Raw genomic sequence first — 23,779 nt, 5'->3', positions numbered from 1 at the left:
TCGGTTTTGCTTTTAACTGAATTCTTCCCTGTCCTCTGTCTGTAGAGAAGTTGTAATTAGGAGGAAAAAAAAAACACACACACACACAAAACAAACCTTACAACTGCTGTGTGGAGAGGAGATAAAGACGGCAGCGGCTTCTGCAAGAAATCTGAAGCAAAGAAAAATAGCAGGTTTGTCCCCTGTATCATGAGCATTTCTTGGAAAAAGCTGAAAGCCCGAATGAACGGCCCGGCTCTCCTCTCTGCTCCCGGAACATCACGCCAAGCTCTCTCTTCATCTGCAGTTTTTCTTCCCATGCAGCCTGCGAAACATTTTGGTGCTCCCGTGCAGGTTTCCTCCCGTTTTCACCGCGAGCAAAGGCGCCCTTGGCTCGCAGCGCACCTCCACGGGTCCCACGGCTCGGGTGCTGGCCCCTCTCCAACAGCCTTTTGGGAAGGAATCGACGTAAATTGTGTACGGTCCGGATTGAGAGTCGTGGAGGCGATGTGAGCACTGGCTCGGAGGGTGTTTGCAGAGAGCAATGGGACCAAAAGTGAGGCTCAGCCACCTCTTCTGCTCCTCATGTGTTTTTTTTCTTCCTGTTCCACAAGCTGCCCTCCCCGTGTGTTTGCAGGGGCTGGGTGGGTTTCCTGCGTCGGGGACAACAAAATTCTTTCCCCCTTTTTGTTCCTACATCGATAGGTTGATGGAAAGGATGTGCCGAGCTACAGCGCTCTTCCCATGAGCCCTGGGTTGAAACGCCGCGATGGGATAAAATCGCTGCAGTGAGGATGCTAACAGGGAATGCATTTCATTCTCCAGTTTCATTAAAAGCCATGAACACGGGAACGACGTGGCCACTATTTATAAATCCCTGTGTAGCTGGTCAGAAGGAAAGGGGCTTGGTGGAAGCCCCTGACACCGTCAGTGTCAGCGATGCCACCCATCTCATCCTCTCCTAGCTCTGCAACACATCGCTGCTGTGCTCGGGGAAAGGAAAAACCCTTAAAACGATGGGTTTTAAACACAGAGCATCGCTCTGAACAACATTTCTGAGCTGTTCGTGCTGTTTGTAGGAGAAAAAGAAAGTCTTGGAAGCCAGGAATTAATGAATGGAGAGAAGCTGGGGACAAGGAGACAAACCCAGGATCATTTTTAGTCTATAAGCTATACTCTAACGAGGATCCCGTGCAGTAACACACGAGGGATGTCCCACGGACACAACAAGGGGTCCTCCCTGGGGGCACAGCAGCCCCCCAGCCCCACTGGTGGCATGCTGTAGGTCCTGGCGTAGCACTCAGGCTGTGTTTGCAGTCTGTGTCTGTGAGACAGACCCTGGGGACACCACAGCCCATGAATTAAGAATATCTCTGCAAAAATCTGTGTTTGAGCCATGCTGCATGGTCAGAAGTCCTCTCCTCTAATGACCGTAGGAGCAGCCAGTGGAGACGAAAGCACCCCAATTAATGGGGCACTAATACCCCATTTCTGTATGCAACCAAAGCAGAACCCGACGGCTGCAGAGAACCCGAGGGTTTTCCACCCCTCTGCCCCTCTCCTCCCTCCCTGGGTCCCCGGCTGAGATCGCAGCCCCGTGTGCCCAGCCTGCAGTGCTGGGGCTTGCAGTGCCTTGTCCTGCGCTGTGCTGCCTGCTCCTGGAGAGCAGGGAAAATCATAAATCCCAGCGATCCGTGCTTTAATTGCTGGCTGACAAGCCGAGCAGTTAGGCTTGGAAAATATTTAGTTTGCTAGCGCAGCAGTCGGGAAGCGTTTGCGGAGTTGCTCAAACAGCTGTCCGCTGCTTATTTCTTTGTGCTTTTGATCGCTTCCCAAAATTGTGCCGTGGGCTCTGAGCTCAGGATTAGGAGATGAAGTGAGCGCGGCAGCCCTTTGCTCTCCCCGCGGTACCCTCAACTTTATAAAAAAGGGGAACAATTGTGCAAGCAGATGATGCATCGAGTGGGAAGCCAGGGTTTGTGCTCTTGGTGTATGAAACCACACGCTTCATTTCATTTCTTTCTTTATTTTTATTATTATTTATTTATTTTATTAGTGGACACAGTCCAAACATTCCCTGTAGGAGTTATTTATAGTAAGAGTGGCTGCTCCGTTGGCTTTGACAAGGTGTTTTCATCTTTGGCCAGGAGACAAACGTTCCGTCTAGTTTTGCATCCCGCGTTTCATGACTTTCAAATCCCCGACATCCCTCAAAGGCTCCTTGAGCTCTTTCTTGGCTCTTGAGCGTGGCCTTCCCAGCAGCACAGCTCTGGGTGCCGGGGCCACGCTCCCAAGGCTCCCCACCCGTCCTGCAGCTGCTTTCATCGCTCGCACCGAAGGACTTAAGCGGGGATTACGCCACGACCCCTGCCTTTCCTCCATCTCTCTCCCGCTCGTTCCTGCTCTGTCTCTCATTAACCGAGTCTACGAATTTGTTACTAGAGTTGCAGACTCATTGACCCAGATTTGCTAATCGTACGGGGGAGAGGAGATTGCTTCCCTGCCTAATCGCTGGCTTCTGTGTGTTCGTGGAGCTATTTATATGCAGGAGAACTAAAAACCCGTAACAAAGAGGGGGCCAACTTTGCAGTGGAATTCATGTGTGCACAATGGGAGGTAAAACAGGAGAGAACGGAGGGGAGTGCAGGGGGCTCCCCTGTACTTGCAGGCCCGTCGGGAGATTTGGGGATAGCAGACCCTGTGGGATAGCAGAAACTCTTCTGAAAATGCAGCACCATCAAAGCCATACGTGCACTGGCTTTGGATGCATCGGGCTTGCTTTCCTTTACCACCAGGAGACAGTTTCTTGGCTGTCTCACCTGTGCAAGGCGATAAATAAATAAATAAAACCACCTGTAGGTCAAAATATCTTTTCATTTGGTTCCAGATTAGGAAATGCTATTCTGGTTTTGTAGTTTGGCTTTTTTTTTTTTTTTTTTTTTTTTGTAGTTTAAATGGTCTTTCATTCGCAGGTGATGAAAAGATTTATTTAATTCAAACTAAAGCAAGTCTGTGGCCAAGTTTAAGGGCCAAACACCTTCAGCCTCAATAAAAGAAGGCAATAGAGAGGCGTGGAAACTCTTGAAGGCACCGGACAGAAGGAAACTGCTCTGTGCGTTGTTACGGTAGGGAGGCACAAAGGCAAAGAGACGTAAAGACCCAGGGACAGAGAAGGAATGAAGAAGTGATATGTCCCTGTTAGAGAGGGTGTTTCTGATTACCTGGGGACGACGTGCTGATGTTTTGCTGATTTCCAGCCCGGCTGGATGAGCCTGACCTTACCAGCACGTGCTGGCAGCGCTGCGAGCCTTGGATGCATTTGCTCTTCGTGCCGGAGCTGCCAGGTGGGGACGTGGCCTCGGAGAGGTTCCTGCACGGCCGAATCCTGGGGCTGGGTGATGGCTTCTCGCTCAGGGAAGGGTTTTGTCAGCACCTTTCAGCCTCGGGGCAGGCCTTCTGCCATGCTTTATTTTCTGCTTTGAGCCAGCTGGTGCAACGTGGAGGTTGACAGTGGTGCTGTAGCTGCACTTCTGGTGTTCTGGCTCTGATGCTGCTGTTGTTACGTGGTGTTCGGTGAACTGGGAGAGCGAGGGCCTGGGGTTGTTTTCCTGCCAAGGCAACTGCTCTTTCCCTGCTGCTTTTCAGCTGGCATGGTCATGCTTTGCGTTTGCAGGAGCTCCCCACAGCACACAAGGTGCCTGCCTTGCCAGGTAGTTATGCTCTGTGAGAAACATGTCTCCTCTCCTCTCCCCGCCTTCCCAAGTTAGTCTCGTAGAAAATGTCACCAAAGCCGTGTTTCCTGCGATTCTCTCCAGGCTCTTACATCTCCCTTACACCTCAGTTTCTATCTCACTCTGTCGCAAGTGAGCCGTGTGGATTTTTTAACTGGCTGGAAATCTGTCTGGGGATAGAGGCGCAGGCAGGGAAACCTCTGTCAAAGCAGGGCTCTGGACTGGTCACGCAAACCACAGGGCTTTAAATGGGGCTATTTATTAATTGTACGGTTGTGTTTTCCAATGGGTGCATGTTTGAACCACCAGGATGTCTGGAAATGAGGCGGGATTCATGCAGCCGCCGTGCAGTGCCGTTGGTAGCCTGGCTGCAAACTCACCCCGCCGAGCGTGGAATACATCAAAGCCGGCACTTCCCAGAGAGCTCCGACACATTTTTCATATTAAAACACAAAACCCAAGCGCCAGCAAAACACACCGTCTAGGCAGAGGGCTAAATTTATATGTGAACAGATTTTTATCTCTTGTTCTCAGCAGATAAGATCACGCCGGGGCAGCACGGGGCTGGGCTTTGTTCAACGCGCAGCGGGGCGAGCGCGGCGCCGACCCCGCTCCTGCTGCTCCGAGCTCGCCTTTGGGTCCGCGAGGGCGGAACTGCTGGAGTGCCCTGGGTGCGTGAAATGTGACCTCATCGTCCCGGCCTGTTGGGATTTTCCTGCTTGAAAGCCAAAGCCACCTTGCCCCCGCTCTCCAGGAGGCTGGTTTAATGTTCAACGGGGCTGTTGCAGCGGCGCCCCAGCTGTCTAGTGTCGTAGGAAAAAGTTGTAATGCTGCTGATAGAGAGACGGCCATAAAGATAAGGCACGGGGCGTGGGGTGGGTTCCTTTTCTCTCGTGCAGTGAGCGTTAGTGGGTCAATGCCACGCTGCACGCCACCCTTCAGCCTTGGCTGTCCCCGTGCGCACAAGACGGGTCACCACGCTGTGCTCTGCCAGCTGCTACCACCGGGACTGCTCCCAGGGATTGCAGTTCCCCTTACATCCCCCTTTATCCTGTCTGTGTTCCTGTTCGGCACCTGGCTGGCCTGTATCTTGCTTGCCCTGTGATCCTGCGCTTTGTTTGTCAGGGATTTATCCCCGGGTCCCAAGGAAAGGGACACGGGGCGCAGCGAACACCTCTTGACGCCGCGGTTGTACAGTCAGTGCTGACCCTGGGGTTACGCACGGCACTCCAGGAGCACGGTGCCCTCCTCCTCCTTTCCTCCCTCATCATTTTCTTCCTCTGCCTTTTCTTCCTCTTCCTCACACTGCTCCTGCCACCCTGCTGGGCTGGCTGCATGGGGTCAGGTCGGGCAGCGTTGGGGTCCGCTCCCAGCCAGCTGCCCAGCCTCGTGCCCTGCACAGCAGCGGCTTTCAGAGAGCTCTGGCTCTGAATTTCACCTGCTGCTCTCAGGGGGGGTACCGTGCTGCAGCAGACCTGATGCCGTGAACAAACGGGTGAAAAAAATGTGTATTTTTAGAACTGGAGCCGTGACACATATGTGGACTTTTGTCCAGGGTTTGCCTACTGTAGCTTTTTGACATGCAAAACGCGTGTTTAAAAAAAAAAATCTCCAAAGGTCAGCGCAACCTAAGAAACAAATGTGGCTGCCAGGTGAGAGCAGAAAGGAAAAGCAGAAAAAACTCCAGCACAAAAAGCAGCAAAACACTGGATGGGAGCTCAGGGCAGCACCCAGGCGTGCCCGGTGCTTCGTGTCCCATCCAATGGCCCGGGACTGAATGGTGATTCAGGGACTGCAGCATCCGAGAGCCTCACCATTTGGGTCCTCCTGGCTTCCCGCGGGCTGGAGGAGTGCAGGTTCTCTCTTTTAGACAGGGAAGTGAGGCATAAGGAGAAGAAAGGACTTGCTCAGAGCGTTGTAGGAGCCTTGGAGCTGAAGGAGGAGTTGGCGTAGCTCCTGACTGCCCATCTCGGCATCGAGGCACCATCGGGTGGTGTTTCTGCCCCGGGTTTGGCTGTCGCTACCCCTCTGACAAGTTTTTGGGTGGGAAAGCCCAGGCAGGAGAGGGGAGGTTCAGCGGGGATTAGAGCACTAGCAGAGGGCCTGAAAGGCGAGCCTAACCCTGAAAGCTGAGCTGCAAACGAGGGCAATTCAGAGGCACAAACATCCTGCTGAGCTTGCCTCGTCCCCTTCGGTACATAATGAGTAAAACACATGCCCGAGCGTGGCGCTGAGCAGGTTTTGGTGGGAAAGCCGTGCCTCCCCTGCCGCGGGTTGTGTCAGGCTCTGGTGCTGGTGGCAGCCGGCAGGTGTTCGTGCCGGGGGAGCGGCGTTATAAATAAACGCTCCCTGCATTTCCTCCTGCAGGCTTTCCTATTGTTTAGTCACAATATGCTTTCCTGTTTTGAAAAAACAAAACACCAGAAAAACAAACAAAAATAAAACCCAACACTGTCCTGAGGTTGCTTTCTGGCAGGGCAGGTGGGAAGCAGCTGGAGGGGGGTGCCCCCTGCACCCTCTGTCCTCCGCGCGCCCTCACCGTCCCTGCACGCAGCCCCTGGGCACCTCGGAGCCTGTCCTGGGAGCACCGCCAGAAATTAAAACTCTGCCTAACGTTAAGATCAGATTAATTTCATATTTTTAATCATTTTTTGGCTTGAAGGCCCCATGGATCCAGAAGGAGCAGGTGAGTGCAGGCACAGCCAGAAGAGCGGCGGCTCCTGCGCGGCGGCACGGCTTGCCGGCACCATTTGCAGGCAGCCCCGCGGAGCAGCACCCACGGGAGCAGCGGGTGGCATCTTCTGGGCCTCTGGTTTTTGGGAGGCAAAGGCCCGGGCTCTCTGTCGTGGGATACAGCAGCCGGGGGCTGTCTCCTGCCCGTGTCCCCCAGGTTGCTGCCTTCTTGGTTCCTGGAGCTGGAGGGGTGAAGCCCCCGCAGGCAGGAGGGCAGGGTGGTGTTTGCTCACGTTGGTGCACAGCAGGATGAGCGGTTCACAGTCACGTGCAGGTCGAACAAAGCACGCACAAAGGCCCTTTTCTTTAGCCTCTGCGTGTTCCTGTCGTAATTCAGGACTGCCCCGTTTGCTCGGTGGAAGCAGGAGCTGGCAGCCTCAGCTCTTGGGCTCCTTTCGCAGATGGATAATGCAGTGCCCAGCTCCTGCCCTGCTCCTCCTGCAGACACAGAGATGGGGATTACTTCCCAAATGCCTTCATTGATGCCAGCCACAAATTCAAGCCCCAGCTTCTCGCCGCCTTCTGGGTTTTTCCCTGCTGAAACAATCCCAGCCAAAGTGGTGGTAGCCCCGTGGTGGTGGTCGCAGGGGAGCCCGATCCCACTGCATTTGGAGCTGTGCAGGAGGGAGCATCTCTGCCTCGGGGAACTTACAGCTAAGGCTTAAGATTAGAAGTGTTTCTTTTTTTTTTTTTCTTTTTTTTTTTTTTTTCATTCCTGCTTCATGCCTCTGTGAACTTCACTTTAGGCCTCAAATCTGCTTTTTCCCGAAATCAGTCTCGAAATTGCTATTGACTTGAAGTGCTGCAAGATCTCGCTCATAAATTCTCCTTCTCCCATCTGTAGAGGGAGGGTGGCAGGATTTCTGCGCCATCTGTGGTGCTGCGAAGCTGCAAACAAGCGTTGGTTACAAGGAGCTCTGAGCTCCAGCGGGAGGCTGCGTGTACCGGCGAGGCTCTGCGGGATGAGCTGTTCCTTCCTGGGGCTGTTGGGTCTGGCATCCGAACCAGGGGCTGGGCTGGGAGCTTGGGGAGAACACGCTGGCGATGCAGGGGGAGTGCTCCAGCTGCGAAATGTCTCGGTGTGTGCGCTGCTCAAAAGCAATGTTCATCCTTACAGAATTAAGGGACAGGAGCCGGTGGCTGCACAAAAACGCGAGGCGTGCCCCTCATCCTGAGCACCTCTGATCTTAACAAGCGTGACTCTCACAGACTGTGGGAATCTGGCCCCGGCCGGCCAACAGGATGATTTAACCACACGTGCCTTGAAATAGGAAACGGGGAGCCAGAGTGAGAGCATCAGGCCCTTCCGACTGCAGTCGGATGCATCTGACGGGAACAAAGGGATGCTCTCTGCCCAACTGCGCAGGGCGCAGAGGGAAGCTGCCTAGCCTTTGCCCCCGCGAGCCACATTTGCCTTATGTTTGCATAAAGCTGGGGGCCAAGCTGCTGGAACAAAGAGCAGCTTGTGGCCGAGCACGGCATTTTAAGGCTAAAGAGCCCTGTGAGCAGCAGCGCAAAGCGCCACGCCGCTGCCCTGCCCGGGGAGAGCCCGCGGCGGAGCTTCCCGGGCTGAGCGCACGCGGTGCCGGGGCCGAGCCCTCATGCCGGGTGCCGTTTTCTCTCCCGCAGACACAAGCCACCAGACCCGCTCCGTCTCCAGCCGCCCCTACTACAGCCTGCCCAACAGCAGCCATGAGAGGCGCTCGGTCCTGGCCGTCACGGAGCCGCCGCGCTTCCACTCCCAAGCCAAGGGCAAGAACGTGCGGCTGGACGCCCACTCGCGCCGCGCCACGCGGAGGAACAGCTTCTGTAACGGGGTCACCTTCACCAACCGGCCCATCCACCTCTACGAGAAGGTCAGGCTGAAGCTGGTGGCCGTGCACCACGGCTGGAGCGGGGCCCTGCGCTTCGGCTTCACCATCCACGACCCCTCGCAGATGAGCTCCGACGACATACCAAAGTACGCCTGCCCCGACCTGGTCACCCGGCCCGGCTACTGGGCCAAGGCTTTGCCAGAGAGGTTCGCCGTCAGGGACAATATCTTGGCCTTCTGGGTTGACCGTCACGGGAGAGTCTTCTACAGTATTAACGACGAGGAGCCGATATTGTTTCACTGTGGTATTAAAGTTTCCAGTCCTCTCTGGGCGCTCATAGATGTCTACGGGATTACCCACGAAGTGCAAATACTCGGTGAGTGTGTGGCTGGGCTTGCTCTGCTCGCAGCTCTTTCCACAGTGGAGAGAAAATGCATGGTCTCTCTGGTTGATCGCTTCCACGGGACACTTAAGAACAACTAATTATTATTATTTATTTTTTTTTCATCAAATTAATCATTTCTCTTTTGGCAGCGGTGAGGATCCAGAAAGCAATACGGTTCGGGGATGTCAGTGAAGGGAAGTGCTGAGGCTGTGCATTGTATCAGCTGTGTGATGGAAATCTCTACAAGTAACTTTCTCCAGCTTTTACTTAGCTGGCTGTGCTGCTATGGCATGGAAAAACGTGGTGCTGCTTGCCAGCAGGGTCCCAGGGATTGAAGAGACAAAGACAAGCAGCTCTGCTTCCCTTTTCTTCCCCAGCTACTGCCAGTCCACTGGAAAATTATGACCCATTCCCCATCCGTGTCCTGGCACCCTTCCCCAGCCCCCCTCTGAGCTCTCGGCCTTGGTGGCCACCTAATTTGGCAGTTCAGCAAGCTGTGTTTGCAGACGTAACCTGCCTTAGCCTTCCCTTCTGCACGGGCATCACTGCACGCCTGCAAAGCACCGGCTGCAGCCCAGGAGGAGGAGAGATCAAAAAATACAGTGCAAAATAGAGTTCGAGACCCTGGGCACTGCACGGCACATCTGCCCTCAGCCCTAAGCAGATCCCTGCAATCAGGGGGTGCCTGCCTGCACCTTACAAGGCACCATCCCTGCAGAAGGCTGCAAGAGAGGCTGAATTAATGAGCCGAGTGCCGTGGAAGCACTTTCCCTCTGTGACTTTTACAGCAAACACGTTCAGGGCTAGATGGAGTGTTTTGAACCGGTCGATACCAGAGGGAATCCTTTTATAATACAAGTGCTGCCCTTTCCTGGGGGCTCCTAGGAGCTGATTTAGTGTTAGCAGGCAAGCTCGAGGGGCTGCTGCCTCCACCCTCACACCGAGCAGGCACCATGAAACGGGCTGGTGGGCAGGCAGCCCTGCCACGCATTCTTCAGAGCAGTACCAATTATTTTGCAGCTGAGAACGCTCCACATAAACAGCACTTTGACCTGCCTGCTCTGCCTCAAATGCGTAATTAAACCTTACCAGTAGCTTATCCTGTAATTGCAGCCGTGACGCGCTCCAGCCTCTGGTGCTCATCACAGAGGCGAGGGAGCGTTTGCTGCATTGACCAAGTGCAGCTGCTTTGCCAGAGCAGTCCTTCTTCCTCAGCACATTAGTTAGGCAAACAAAATGCTGCTTATTTCTGCCCTCACGCCTCCCTGCAGCCCTGCCTGCGGCGGCCAAGAGCTCAGCGAAAGCCTGTGCCTGAGGGCTGCTGTACTCTGCCTTGTTTTGGAGCAAAGTACCAAGCCCCACAAGCTGCCCCGGGCATCAGGGCGATGCTCAGCCACCTGGGGCATCAGTGGATGCAGCCTACAGATGTGGTGATGCCTTAGGAGACGTGTTTGTCTCTCAAACTCCTCCCAAAATTTTGCAAGTTGTGATATACAGACTGAATGCAGATGCACGAAATGCACCTTTCAGCATCACAAAGCTCAGATGTGGCTTACTCCTCCTCTGGGGGAGCATTGCTTGCCACATGCCCTTGCCACCAGGACTGCACTGGCAGCCTCTCCTGCACAGGCTCCTGATCTAAGGCAGCCCTTCCTTCACTGCTGCCGAATGCATTTGGGGGTTACCTCCTTTGGTAAAACCCTGGTGATTTTCTCCTCCGAGTAGCTGTCAGTGTTGGTGCTGGGATGCTGCACACCTCCCCGTCTTTGGGAAGATGAGGTGAGGAGTCTGCTTTGCTCCAGCACTCTGACTTCCACTGGTTTTGGCTTTGCTTCTCTGGTTATTGCCTTCCCTCTGGAGTGAAATGTCCAAGGCACCCCAGGCAGTCCTGGAGAAGGAAGGGCACCACTGAACCTCCCCACATCCTGAAATCCCCCCTTGGCCTGGCATGGCCAAGGTGAAAATATGGGAAGCGAGTTAAGAGTCAGAATCCTGACCTTCCCTTTGCTGTGAAGGGGGAAAATAACTCTCTTACTGTAAAAAAAAAAAAAAAGAAAAAAAATCATCTTTCCAACACCTGCAGCATTGAGGTTTTGTGACAAATTCTCAATCCAAAATCGCTGCAGTGGTGTGAACACCCCTGAGATCCAAGGCTTGAAATCTTGTCATAAAACAACCCCTCCTGGGCTCACCTGTGTCTGGACATGTCACAGTTTAAGGCAGCGATGAGTGTGAAAGGAATACAAAGCCAAGCTTGTGCTCCTTCACCCAGCGCCGTGGCAGCTTGGGCTCGCACAGGACCTTTGGACGTGGGGACAGGGAGACGTTTCCTCCTGAAGAGAGCAGCTGAGAGCAGTCAGAGCCCTGCGCTCAGAAATCTGCAGAACCAGGCTGGTTTTTTACAGCTTCGCCCAGTTCAGCAGAGCAAGGAGCTGGCAGGTGGTGTGGGTATTTCACAACTCTTGTTTCTCCTCAGCTGGTGCCGAGTTGCAGCCGTTCCCCTGCCTGCTGCCTGCCCCTCGTGGGATTCTCCAGCCCCGTGTTCGTTCGTGGCTGACCTCCGTCCAATTTTTCCATGCGAGGAGCAGAATTCAGATAATCCCTGGGCTGAAATAATAATAGCAGAGGTAAGAGTAGCCCGTTGTGCCCTGTCTCTAACGCCCCGTGTCGCTGGCTTTGCCTCGCAGATAGCATGTTTGCAGAGACCATGACCAGCGCCCGCCTCAGCACCGCCCGTCTCAGCACCTGCCTTCCGCAGAGCAGCCACGACTCCGCCAACTTCAACAACAACGAGCTGGAGAACAACCAGGTGGTGGCCAAAATCGCAAACCTGAACCTGGGCCGGGTGCCGGGGCTCGCCACCGACAACCACCTCATCCCCTGCTGCCCAAACCGGCGGCAGCGCGCCCCGGGGGTCCCGGCCTTCCTGGACACGGACCTGCGGTTCCACCCCACCCGCGGCCCTGACATCACCTTTTCTCAGGACCGGATGGTTGCGTGCACCAACTGGCAGGAAAGCAATAGGACCTTGGTGTTTTCTGACCGGCCCTTGCACATCGGCGAAAGCCTCTTTGTGGAAGTGGGACACCTCGGGTTGCCCTACTACGGGGCCCTCTCGTTTGGCATCACTTCTTGTGATCCCAGTACTTTACGGACAAACGAGCTCCCGGCAGACCCGGACTTTCTCCTGGACCGCAAGGAGTACTGGGTGGTGTACCGGGCCTTCCCCGTCCTCAACAGCGGCGACATCCTCAGCTTCATGGTCCTGCCGAACGGAGAGGTGCACCACGGCGTGAATGGAGCCAGCCGGGGAATGCTCATGTGCGTGGACACCTCGCAGTCTCTCTGGGTGTTTTTTACGATCCATGGTGTAATCAACCAGCTCAAAATATTGGGTAAGTGCCTTATTGAAAGGAAGAATAACGGGGAGCACCTGGCTGGTGAGGTGTCCTGGGGCAGAATTGGGGCAGTGGGCTGCCTGTAGCAGAGCTGCTTGCCAGAACGAGGTGGTCACTGATGTGAGTAAGCAGCTCCTGACCCGACCTTGCGCTGGCAAACAGGAGTGAGCGAGACGTGGTAGGTGTCACACAGATGTACGCAGCCTTTGTAAGGCCACCAGAAAGGGCTGATGATAGCTGAGCGATAGCATAAGTGGCAGGTAAGGAGGCAGGGACAGCTGTGTGTGGGGCTGCCTGGTTTATAAAGAAGTTGTGTGTAGGAAAACACCTTTATAAACCCACGATTCCAGTCAACAGGCACTAAACTCCTGCCTCGTTAAGAGCGATGGTTTTTGTGAGGGCAGCTCTGGTTTCAGTACATGTTGCTGACGGACAGCAAGCTCTCCAGGTGCTGCCACAGCTCTGGGATCAGAGCTCACTGTTTAAACTCTTGCCTCTGCCCCAAAACTGAGACAGCGGCAGCCTGAGGCTGCTGTGCTGCAGGGAGCAGGGCTGCGGGGAGGCTGCTTGCACCCCACACTGGCTGTCAGAAGCTGATGCTCACCAGGCTGAAATACCAACAGGAACCATATGGAGGCATAGCAGGGGCCAGGAGGCAGTGACCCCAGAGGTCCTGGCTAAACCTCTGTGCCCCTGTCAGGGCTGAGGGGCAGCACGTGGCTCAGCAGCTCTCTGCGGGGTGGGAGCAGCTCACCACGAGGGCTCAGCAGAGGGGGCCGTGCGTCCACCCGCCCGCTCGGGCTGAGCTCTCTCCTGTGCTTGCAGGCACTGTGCAGTCCAGCCCAGTGACCGTCTCGCCCTCAGGGTCCCCCGGCGGCTCGCAGTACGACAGCGACTCGGACATGGCCTTCAGCGTCAACAGGTCGTCCTCTGCCTCCGAGTCTTCGCTCGGTAAGGAGAGAAGCAAACAGAGGCTGGAACACCGGCTGCTGAGTGTGTTAGGGCTGTGTGAGATAGCAGGGAAAGCTTGGGGGGAGATGCTACCCCTACTGCGAGGCCAACAGAAATAGTTGGAAGGCAAAGAAAACCAACGGGAAGTTTTCCACAGCCTGAAGGAGAGCCCTGGGTTACTTCCCGCTTGGTCAGCCTAATGGAGGAAGGGTGGGCCTTAAAAAATTGACGTGAGGGTGTTGTAGGCGGGCTCGCCCCATCCTGCTGACTGACCGATCTCGTTTGTCTCCCCTCCTTCGCAGTGACTGCTCCCAGCTCCCCCCTGAGCCCCCCCATCTCTCCCGTCTTCCCCCCTCCGGAGCCATCAAGCAGCAAGAACGGGGAATGCACCGTCTGCTTTGACAGCGAGGTGGACACGGTGATCTACACCTGCGGACACATGTGCCTCTGCAACACCTGCGGTCTTAAGCTGAAGAAGCAGCTCAACGCCTGCTGCCCGATCTGCCGCCGGGTCATCAAAGATGTTATTAAAATCTACCGCCCTTAGCGCCCGGCTCGGGCTGTAGGAAGGGAGAGCGCCGCTAGCAGTAACCATGCCTTTCCGTCCCTGCTTATGGGTTATCGTGCTGGTCAGTCGTTATCAAGTGGCTCGTTATCTGTGTTTCCTTATTTGACTGGTAGGGCACAATTCAGGGATAAAATTGAGCTGAGGATCACATGGGGCCCAAAGCCAAGGCTGCCGTGCCGGCCGGGCTGCGTGCCCGCGGGTGAATTGGGTGAATTGTGTTAGGGACCTGACCCGGCTGCCAGTGGGAAACTCCCCGTGCAAAGGCTTTTTTTTCCCTCGGAGGATGAGGCTCGTGGTGGTGTGGTCGGGACGGGGACGTTGCCATTTGTTCGGTGCTGGGTGCCACCAGATTTCCCAGCCCCAAAACCCAAATAGCCCTGGGGTGCCTGCGCTGCAGTGGAACAAAATTAGAACAAGGCCCAGTGGGAGAGCTCCAAGTGGACAAAACTGATCTGAAAATGTAATATCCATCCATTTAAGGCGAACTAGCTAAGGCCCAAGTAGTAGCACAGCCAGATTCTCACTCGTTTTGAGCGGAATTCTGGGGCACGTGGAGAAGCTGGTTTGGAGTCAGATAAAGCAGCTTTTGCTTTCTGTGGCAGAGCAGGGACTTTTGGACAGGGAGGCTGGGACACAGGGAGCAGCCGTGGGGTAGCAGCGAGGCGCACAAGCCCAGCGAGAGCCCCGGACAGCCCGAGCTGCTGCAGCCATAAATGTTAGGCTGGTGTTTGGATGAGCGGGCTGCAATCCCACGTTAGGAAAAGCGATGGGCTGCCATCGGCCAAACCGAGTTTTTATCACACGCAGGCACGTCTGCCTGCATTCTGCTCTGCTCCTCCTGGCGCAGGGAGGTGACATCTCACGGGGCCCTGCCCTGCTCATGTCCCTCACCCTGCCCCTGCCGCCAGCGCAGGGCTCAGCCTCCCTCCCTGCCCACCACCAGGACTTTTTGGAGCCTGTGGTGAGAAATCCACGTCTGCCCCAGTCCCCGCGGGCTCACCTTTTCTTTCTGGGGACTGCAGATGTGCTGGCTTCACCTTCTGCGTTTCTCCTGCCTCTCCAGGTTTCCCAGCATAGCTCCCACTGCCCGGACACTGGGTCCCAAGGGAGGCTTCAGCCATAGACAAGAGCTTATCGGGATGACCAGGGATGAAACCTGCTTTTACTTGGGAGAAGGAAAGAAAAGGTCTCTGAGGCTGTTTTTAGATGTTGGCACTTAAGCGGTAGATGGATTTCAGCTGTGATGTTAGACAGCCACAAGCAGCAGCAACCCAGAGGAGCTGGGTAGTGTACGAGCAGGCAGCAGCGGGGCCTTGGTGTCCTCCTCCTTGATGCTCCTGCAGGAGCTTCCCTCCGTCCTCGGCCCCCTTGCAGGCCTCCCCTCTGGCCCTTCACCCCGAGCACACCCCAAGCCTGGTCCAGCTTGGTGAAGAGGTGAAGGGCACGATTAGAGAGGGGCTGATGGCATTTTCGCTCAGTGACCGTGTGCCACCAAGCAAGAAACCCACCCAGGCACACCCCGGGGCTGCTGGGTGCACAGGGGCGTCCTGCTCCTGCCTGCCCCTTCTTGCTGTGGGTGCACCGCCGGCTGTCCTGCGCTGCTGGTGCTGCCAGGCTGCGTGGCTGCTCTCGGTCCCTGGCCCAGAGCCTCTCTTACCTCATGGGAAGCACACCCAGGGGAGCAGATAACCCGTCCCACGTCGAGCCGCAGCTGCTCGGAGGCTGGCCCAATGTGCCAGCTCGCAGGGCACGGAGAAAACTATTTTCATTTTTTTTTTAAACTTGAAGAGCTAATTAGCATTTCCATTAAGTGTATAAATGAGAGGCTACTTTATAGAGTGAGAGCTCTCAGACACTGCCCTGCTGCATCAGCACGAGAGCCTGCTGGCTTTGCAGAGCCCTTTTTGGAAACGCGGCTCAGCGCTGGCCACGCAGCATCAGCGCGTGCTGAGCCCCGGCAGAGCCATCGGCGCAGTGACCGCTGCACGTTCGCCTTTGCAAAACGCAGCGGTGAGTTTTCCAGCTTTCTGTCTTGCAGTTTTCCAGCAGCTGAAGCCTTGTGCCGAGCTTGATGCTGCCCGGCTGAGGACCTCCCTGGTCCTGCCCAGCCTCCGGTTGTAGATCAGGGCCCAGCCGTGGTCACCGGCCACAACGCCAGGTGCCGCGGTGGCAAATACGTGACTGCAGGGTGAATCTTGGCCAGGTGGGTTCGGCTGTGCCCGGCTGTGAGCGGGCTGCAGTGGGCAGTTTGGCCTGTCGAGGTGTTCAGGGAAAGCTGTCTGACTTCTCAGTGAGCGACGCTGGCTTGGAGCAAGCTGGGCTAACAAATGCCAGCCAGACCCCACGCCGCAGTCCCTGTTTCGGGGTGCCCTGTGCCGTTCAGTGCCAGCCCCCAGCCGCCTGCACCGCCTAAAGTGCACAGCCCGCTCGCTTGGCCGACCCCTCAGGTCCCCAACAAGCAGGGCTGGCTGCACGCCTGGCTTTTTTCTCGGTGTAGCTCTTTTCTTTCAAGCTAGCACGGAGAAGCAGTGAAAGCACTCGCTCCAAGCTGGCAGCCGAGCTGATCAGGTCGCACAGGTTTACTTTGCGCTGTAGCAGCTGCGAGGGATTTCAGGGCACGGCACCCAGCAGGGCCAGCAGGGGAGCGAGCTCGCTGCGGGTGAGGATCCTCGCCGGGGTGCTGAGCGTGGCCGAGCAGCGGTGGCCGCGGTGCCCTGCCTGCCCGAGGGCGACAGGGATGTTCCAAAATGGGCGCAGAGGCCTCTTAAAAATGATTTCCAGGAAAAGGTAGCCTCTTACAGATTTAACCGTTAGTACTCGTATTGCTATTTTTTTTAACCAGTCCGATGAGATATGATTTGTACAGAAGATCTGTTTGTGCCTTATAAGGGTGTCTGTGCACTTTTTATCCTTTCTAAAGCGACTTTTAAAAAAAAGAAAACAAAGAAAAACGGGGAGAAAATATCACAGATCAATGGTAGTTTTATAGATTTTTTTTGTGTGTTCATCGAGAATCCTGCTTTATATATATATAAACGTATATATATAAATTTAGGAGTTAAAAAAGTGTTTATTCCTATGGATTCCCACCCGCTCCCATTTGTTTAAAAAAAAAAGAAGAGAGAAAGCAAAAAGCGGAGTAAGGGGAGCCCTTTGACCTTGCCCCTTTCCAAGCCAGTTACTCTCTTGGTGTTACCTTCACGAGTCCATGCTGTGACCTGGACATCACGGCGAAGCCGAAGCCTCTGCGTCAGGCTTGCCGAGCAAATCATCAGGGGACCGGGGTGGGGGTGGGTCGCACGAGGGAGGGAGCTGCACTTCTACATGTCAGTACTCTATAGCGTTGTATTCAGTGCTGTGTGTGTTTTATTTTTGTCCATTTACCTGTTTTACATTAATATAATTTTACTTGTTTATGAAACAAATAAAATTTTGGCTTGTAAAGAGGGCTCCTTGACGCTTAAAAGTGACCAGAAGGCTGAGCAAAAGCTTTTCTTCCAAAGTGGGCTAAGCTGGAGGCTCCGGGATGCTGCCCACCCCCTGCCCCTGCAGGCACCCCTGCTCCAGGACATTTAAATACCTTGCAGGAGCTTTGCTTTGCTCCACAGAGGTCACTGCACAGCGGCTGCTCTGTCCCTTGAAGGCTCATTTAACCTTGCAAGTCCTTGAAAACTTGGCAGCCCCTACAGCAAAAAGCAAGGTGCATTTTGGGGCTATCGAGGTAGGAAGGGGCACCTGCTCCAGCCACTTGCACCTCTGTTCAGGGAGGGGGCCATGTATCGGGGCAGGAGGGCTGCTGGACTCACTATTTTTTTTTATCCCATCCCCCGGAGCTGCCTGGCTCTTCATTTAACAAGCCAAGGTCGACGGCAGGCTGTGCTGTAAACTGTTTATATTCTGAAATGTGGCCGGTTGAAGCCAGACACCAGTCAAGTCACCTCAGATGCGGTTTGAAGCGGAGGAGAAGAATTCATTCATAACTCTGCCCTGGCAGGAGCGCAGCCACGCTGACGTGTTTGCGCTCAGCCCCACGCAGGCTGCAGGTGGTGAAGGAGCCCGACAAGGGCTATTTATGGCCAAACGCCCGGCTATGGGCTGTGTGGCCCAGCTGTACCCAGCGGGCTGATGCTCCCGAGCTGCCACCAGCCTCACGCTGCAGGGTTCAGGCAGCACTTGGCATCGGAGCAATGCACCCCTGGGGCGAGTTTGCAGGACCACTGCCTGCTCCCATCACCTGCACCCGCAGCCACCAGCCTGGGCACGGTGACACACGTCCCACGCGCCACAGACCAGCTCTGGTTAGGGCTCTGCCTTGTGGGGAGCCACAGCAGCGCTGAGCGTTGGGCTGCAGCCAGCCCCGCACGGTGCCAGGAGCGGCGAGCCCCAGCAGGGTGGGAGCAGCGCGGCACCGCTCCCTGCCCCTCGGGCTGGGGACAGGCCCCGTGCGCGGTGCTGCAACACCCCAGGTTATGGCACCGGCCCCAAATTCCTCCTCCATTCATTTCTGCTGCGTGGTGGCTCCATGCAGCAAGCGGGCCCTGGGCTGTTGGTGTGCCAGCCACAAAGTGTGGGCTCCCAGCACGGGGCACGTGCTGCAGGCAGGTGAGCAAACAGCAGCTGGAGAGACCGGCCCCGGTGCTGCAGGTAATTCAGCAGGCACGGGGCCATTGCCTGCTGCCTGCACAGCCCTGCCCAAGCTCCTTGCAGCCCTGCGCAGGATGGGGACCTGGGGCGCAGCAGTGAGGGGGGAGCTGGGTTATTTCCGACCAGGGCCTGTAAGACCAAAATCTGTGCTCAGGGCTCCTTCATGTCACCGCCTGCGACAAGCTGCAGCTCTTTGTGCATGCTGTGTCCCCCCTGGGCAGCCCCCTGCCCTGTTATCCAGCCACATTTCACACCTCCAGGACGCTTTGCTCAGCGCCCAGACCTGGTCCCTTCGCGGAGCTGCCACCGCCTGGACAGGGAGCAGCTCAGCCCAGACACACGCCAGCCAGGGGTTCACAAGGTGCTTGAAACCAGTCAAGCCATTTCTTTTATTTCTTAAAAAAAACAACAAACGAAAAATTAAAAAAAAAAAAACAAACACAAACCACAAAAAAAAAAATCAAAAACAAAACCCCCAACCCCCCCCCCCCCAACGAATTAAAAATAAAAACCAGAACGCAACCCCTACTGGTGAAAGTACAGATACGGCATTTACACGGCTACATCTATCTTCTGCTGCCACCCCCGCCCGCCCACAGCAAAGTCGATTTCTACGCGCTTACACAACACAGCGAGACACAGACAAACAGAACGGCTTCGGGAGCATGTGAGGTGGCACGGGGGGCCCCCAACCCTCCTCTACCCCCGCTGCGGTGATGCCCCCGCCTCGGGCTGTGCTGGTGCTGGGTGAGGAGGAAGCTCAGGCTCGGACCACAGCGGTGCTCAGGGCCCCGAGCATCCCAGGCTGCCCTCCTCCTCCTCCTCCTCACGAGGTAGTCGGGAGAAGGCGAGGAGACGCGGTCTGTGTGGCCACCAAGCACGTGTCCCCCGCCGGGTGTGGGTTTTCCAGTCCCTTTGCAGACGGGGGGGGCAGAAGGAGGGGTAAGGCTCCCGGTGTCGGCACCCTGTGCGGGTGTGACCGTGCTGGCACGCACCCTGCCTCCTGGGAAGCTCTTTGGGAACAAGGGACCGATGCTGCCACGCGCCCGCTGAGCCAAATACAGTACTTGTGTCAGCAAAATGAAGCACTACCAGTTCTGAGGCTTGGTCTGGGAGGAAAGCAGAAATAGCCCTCATTTAGCACGGAAGCAACAGAAAGAGCATTGTTCCCTGCGAGGAAAAATGGGATCAGTGAGGTCTGTGAGGCAGAGAAAGGAGAGAGCCTTCTGAGCCTAAAAGGACATTCAGCACCGAGAGCGAGGATGCAGTGCCATGGGAAACGGGCACCCCTGCCACCCCCTGCGTGACTGCCAGCAGCCAGAGTGGGTGGGGGGACACAGCTCCTCCTGCCCCCTCCCCAAGCACGGTGGGGCTGCACCTGGCTGCTGGGCAGCGCTGCCCTAACTGGCCTGTCCCCCGTCCATTTCCACAGCAGGAGAGTTTTTATGGAGCAAGGGATGTGCGGAGACAAGGCAGCGTTGTTCCCTGCAGCTCTCCTGGGAGCACATCAACACCCCTCAATGTGCCACGCAAGCAGCTGGGTTCCTGGGTTGGGTTGCAGCTGTATTGCTTATTGCCAGCTCAGGTGAGTCAGCCCGATCAGAGGCTGATGTGTGATCAGAGAAACCTGGGGGTGGGAGGGAGAGGAATCAGCCAGAGATCGGGGTGCATGAGTTCCCAGGGCTGAAAACAAACCTCGGGGCTTCTGGATGGACTAGGATGGTCAGGGCTTCCCTGTCTATAAAACAGGGCTGGGACAAACTGCCCACCCCATCACCTTTCCAAATGACACTGCCCTCAGGCACCACCACGTTTGTTCCCTATGTACAAAGAGCTATCATTAAGTCCACATTTCCAGCATAGAAAGCGTGGGACAAGGGAAGGCAGCAAGTGCTCAAGGGAGTGGATAACAGTCCTCCGGCACGTAGAGTGCCCTCAGTTCTGCTAGCCTCAAATTAGAGGGAAAACTCTAATTGTTTTCAGCAGCACAACAACGTAGCCGCAGAACTGCATCTGCAGCACTTACACTTGTAATTGGAATGGAAAGGGCAAACGGGCTGGGTCAGCCGCAAACCCACAGAAGTGCCGGGCATGAAGCTCTTCCAGAGAGAAACGTGGCCCTTGATCTGCGAGCAGCCACGTACGGACAGGAGGAAAGCAGCACAAGGGAGCAATAGGTGAGCAGACCCCATCCATCCTCCCGCTGGGATGAACACCACTGCTAGCAACATCAGACCTGGCAGGCAGGATGGTCAGCGGGGAAAAAAACCCCAGCTCCATCTGACCTGAAGCCCCCAAAGCTGACCAACACACAGGGGGAACTGAAAGAATCCAGGGTGTGGGATGACAGAAAGCTGGGGTGGCAAACAAGGCAGGGAGCAACCTGAGCACCAGACACGCCTCACAACTGGTTGCGATGAGGAGCTGAACTCCCACATTCTGGATTGCACTTGATAATATCAGCACCTACGGAGGGACCCACCTGCTGGCTGCTGCCCGCCAGCCCCGGGAAGCTCGGTGGGTCGCGGGACCAGGCAGTCCCCTATCAGTCCGACGGGCAGCGCAGTCTGTGGGGGAAGGAAAGCAAAGCATCCTCTTGCCAGGGCTTCTGGGGTCATTCCGGTCCTCTGTGTGTTGCATAGGATTCTTCAGCTACCGAAGCAAAACACCTCTTGTTGGGTTGTAATACTGCAAGGTACGGTCTGCATAGTGCCCTGGGTCAGCAGAGAGGACCTGTTATGTGTGTGCGCTTGTGTGCATTTTTTTTTTCTTATTTTTTTTCTATTTTTTTCCCACCAGAAGGATGTTTAAGTTAACACTTGTCGTTGCAGAGTGGGGAAGGACCATGGGACTGTCCCATGACATGTGCAGGGAAAAGCAGGGCAGAGCGTGGAGTGCAGCACCTGGCTCCCGGCGTGCAGTCGTGGCTGCACATGCACGCAGAGCTACAGGGACCCTGTTCTGAGCAATCATCCCACATTTTTGCCACATCTCCTATGACCCTGCTACACATTTGGACTAAGCAATGCGACATACAACATTCAACCGTGACCCTGAGCCTCAGGGAAAACCAAATCCCTCCATGAGGCCAGATTTCCTTCACTGGTACCAGGGCCAAGCTGCATTTCTCCCCGTGGCTGCTGCCGCCTCTTGATTTTCCGGGACAGATGGCAAAAACCACCTATCGAGGTCTACTTCCCCAGCATGGAGAACCATGGAGAACCGTGCTGGGGCCCAGACACCACAAAGTGTGGCCAGGGCAGCCCGTGGCAGCCAGCCAAGGCAGAGCAGGAGCTCGGTGGACGCGATGGGAGCGGGAGGCTGGGCTGCAAGGGGCGAGCGCGCTGCCTCCGAAGGGCACCAGCTGGAATGTGTGGTATCTCAATTATTATTATTTCTTTTTTTTTTTTTTTTTTTTAAAGCCAGCCTTGTGGAAAACTATAAATTAATAGGCTAATTAAATACTCAGGTGGGAGAACGGGGAACCTCCGACCATGTAAACAGAGGACAGGCTATGGCTTCTTCCGCAGGTAGTTGGAAGGGATCCAGCCCTCCCAGCAAGGGCCCCCAGTCAGCACCTTGCAGAACCACCAGCCGCTGCTGTTCTTCTCGCGCACTTCAAACAACGTCCCTTCTCTAAAGCTGTTGGTCTCCTCGTCGCCTTCAAAATCCGCGACGGCCACGTAGAGAGCTTCCTTGGAGATGTCCGGGTTGGAGAAAGGGGCTGACGTCCTCTCCTTGCCTTCCCCTCTCTCCACCGGCTTGGATATTACCTTTGGGCCTAAGCCGCTTTTCGCTTTGGCTTCGTCTTGGATCGCAGCGGACAGGAAGGGTTTGGCTTTGGGAGGAACCAGCATGGGTCTGCCTGGCAGCGGGGAAGCCCTGGCCTCGGGTGCGGGGCCAGTAGCAGGACACGCTGTTTTTTTGGGTGGCGGTGGCCTGCGGGGCGGCACAACCGGGCGCTGCGGCGCGGGCTCCCGGGCAGGCGGGACGATGGCTGGGCCCGGGGGAGATTTGGGCAGGGGTTTGCTCTCCACGCTCAGTCGCTCCTGAAACCTTCCAGAAGCCTCCGGGGCGACCGTGGTGTTACCGCAGGAGCTTTCGCTGGCGGTGGTGTCCGGCTCGGGGGGTTTCTCAGGGCACTTTGCAGGCCTCAGCTTGCTCCGCAGGCTGCAGATGTCCAGTTTGTCGTCAGCTGGAGGGGGGTCAGTCCGAGGGGCTGCAGCGGGTTTGGGCCTGATCTGAGGTCTTGACTTCAAGAAGGGGTTCTGGGTGATTGGCTCAGGCTTGTCCTCCACGGGCTCAGGTTTTGGCTTGGTTGGCTTGACGATGGGCCGGAGGTTCGGCTTCTTCACCTCCTTGGCCGACACCTTGTGTCCACATTCCAGCCCCATTTCGTTTTTCAGCTGGAAGAGTTTGCCTTTCTCTGATTTCAGCTCAGGCTTCTTGCTGTCTTTTGGGGCTACCGACTGCTTTGGCGGGATCATGGGCAAAATCATGCCTGGGGGTTTTGGGGGAGGCCTTTGCCTCTCCAGCAACTCGCCTTCCGACTTAATGATGGACTCCTTCCTGGGCGGCAGGCTGGGCTTCTCCTCCACCTCACGGTCCGAGATCTCCTCATACCCACAGGCGAAGGCAAGGTCGCTGCTCTCAGCAGCCTCCTTCCCCTTCCAGTCCTTGGCCCACTTCATACCGCAGTCCATGCCGTTGGGGGGAGCCTCGGGCAGAGGTCTGCACGGCCCCGTGGCTTCCTCGCTGGCGCTGCTTTCTGCTGCGGCATCGCCCAGCCGGAGCTGGGCCATCTCGTTGGGCAGAGGAGCCAGGAAGTTCGGCCTGGACGCGTTGCTGGTTTTCTTGTACTTGTCAATAAACGTAGCAGGGGCCCAGCCTTCCTTCTCCTCAATCTGAATGTACCACCAGCCACTCAGGTTCTTCTCAATGACCTGCGGGAGGAAAGGAAAGCTCAGACACACACTCAGCAGCCCCCTCTGCACAAAAGGGGATGTTCAGTATCTCCAAAAAGAGATGCTCAGTATCTCTGAAATAACATCAGGGTGGCACGTAGCTTCCAGGCTCCTGCCACCCCAACCTGATATCCAAATGCTGTATAATCACAAGGAAAACCAGCACAAATGATTTTTACAAGTGGGTGTTCAGCTCAGCACAAAAAGCACAGAACCAGTATCCAACTGGGAGGGAATCCTACTAAGGGGACCTGAACTTCATGAGCTGGGAGCAAGGAGTGACACAGCCACGACGAGGATGCTGCAGAAAAGAGTAGGACGCCAGGTACTGGCAGTGGCCACTGAGTGGCACTGTTGGAGTGATTAACCAGCAGCATCACTGCACTGATCAGCAGCCATCCTGCCTGAACGCACTCCAGAAGTAGGACTGGGACGAGCAGACTGGGGCAGCCATGGAGAAAAAATCCTCTTAAATAGGCACAGTGTACATTTTGAAAAGCAAAATCACATCTACAACAGGGATTCTGTGAACAAAACTGGGTGTGCAATTCTGGAAGGGCTTTTGGGGTTACACCTGGCCTAAATAAGAAAAAAAAAAGTAATTTCTACCCC

At 55.7% G+C, this 23,779-nt stretch overlaps 2 protein-coding genes across 7 annotated transcripts in view; one reads left to right on the top strand and one right to left on the bottom strand.

The window, feature by feature from the left end:
• Positions 1-16,835, top strand: part of NEURL1B (neuralized E3 ubiquitin protein ligase 1B) — a gene marked incomplete at its 5' end in the record, with an annotated part of 117,338 nt that extends 100,503 nt beyond the window's left edge. For 2 of the 4 annotated variants that reach the window (XM_082771947.1, XM_082771948.1), the window contains 4 exons: positions 8,073-8,633; positions 11,330-12,037; positions 12,866-12,991; positions 13,294-16,835. In XM_082771947.1, coding sequence (XP_082628073.1) covers positions 8,073-8,633; positions 11,330-12,037; positions 12,866-12,991; positions 13,294-13,538 — 1,640 coding nt within the window. In that variant the 3' untranslated portion in view covers positions 13,539-16,835. The remainder of the gene's footprint in view (positions 1-8,072; positions 8,634-11,329; positions 12,038-12,865; positions 12,992-13,293) is intronic. The other 2 variants (XM_082771949.1, XM_082771950.1) reach the window with 2 other exon arrangements.
• Positions 16,836-21,262: 4,427 nt separating this feature from the next.
• Positions 21,263-23,779, bottom strand: part of SH3PXD2B (SH3 and PX domains 2B) — a 70,556-nt gene continuing 68,039 nt past the window's right edge. For all 3 annotated transcript variants that reach the window (XM_082771367.1, XM_082771368.1, XM_082771369.1), the window contains one exon: positions 21,263-23,146. In XM_082771367.1, coding sequence (XP_082627493.1) covers positions 21,716-23,146 — 1,431 coding nt within the window. In that variant the 3' untranslated portion in view covers positions 21,263-21,715. The remainder of the gene's footprint in view (positions 23,147-23,779) is intronic.

This window comes from Aythya marila (genome assembly GCF_965140915.1).
Source record: "Aythya marila genome assembly, chromosome: 14".
NCBI lineage: Eukaryota > Metazoa > Chordata > Aves > Anseriformes > Anatidae > Aythya > Aythya marila.
The sequence above is the reverse complement of the archived record's forward strand: the minus strand, read 5'-3'. Positions and strand labels throughout refer to the sequence as shown.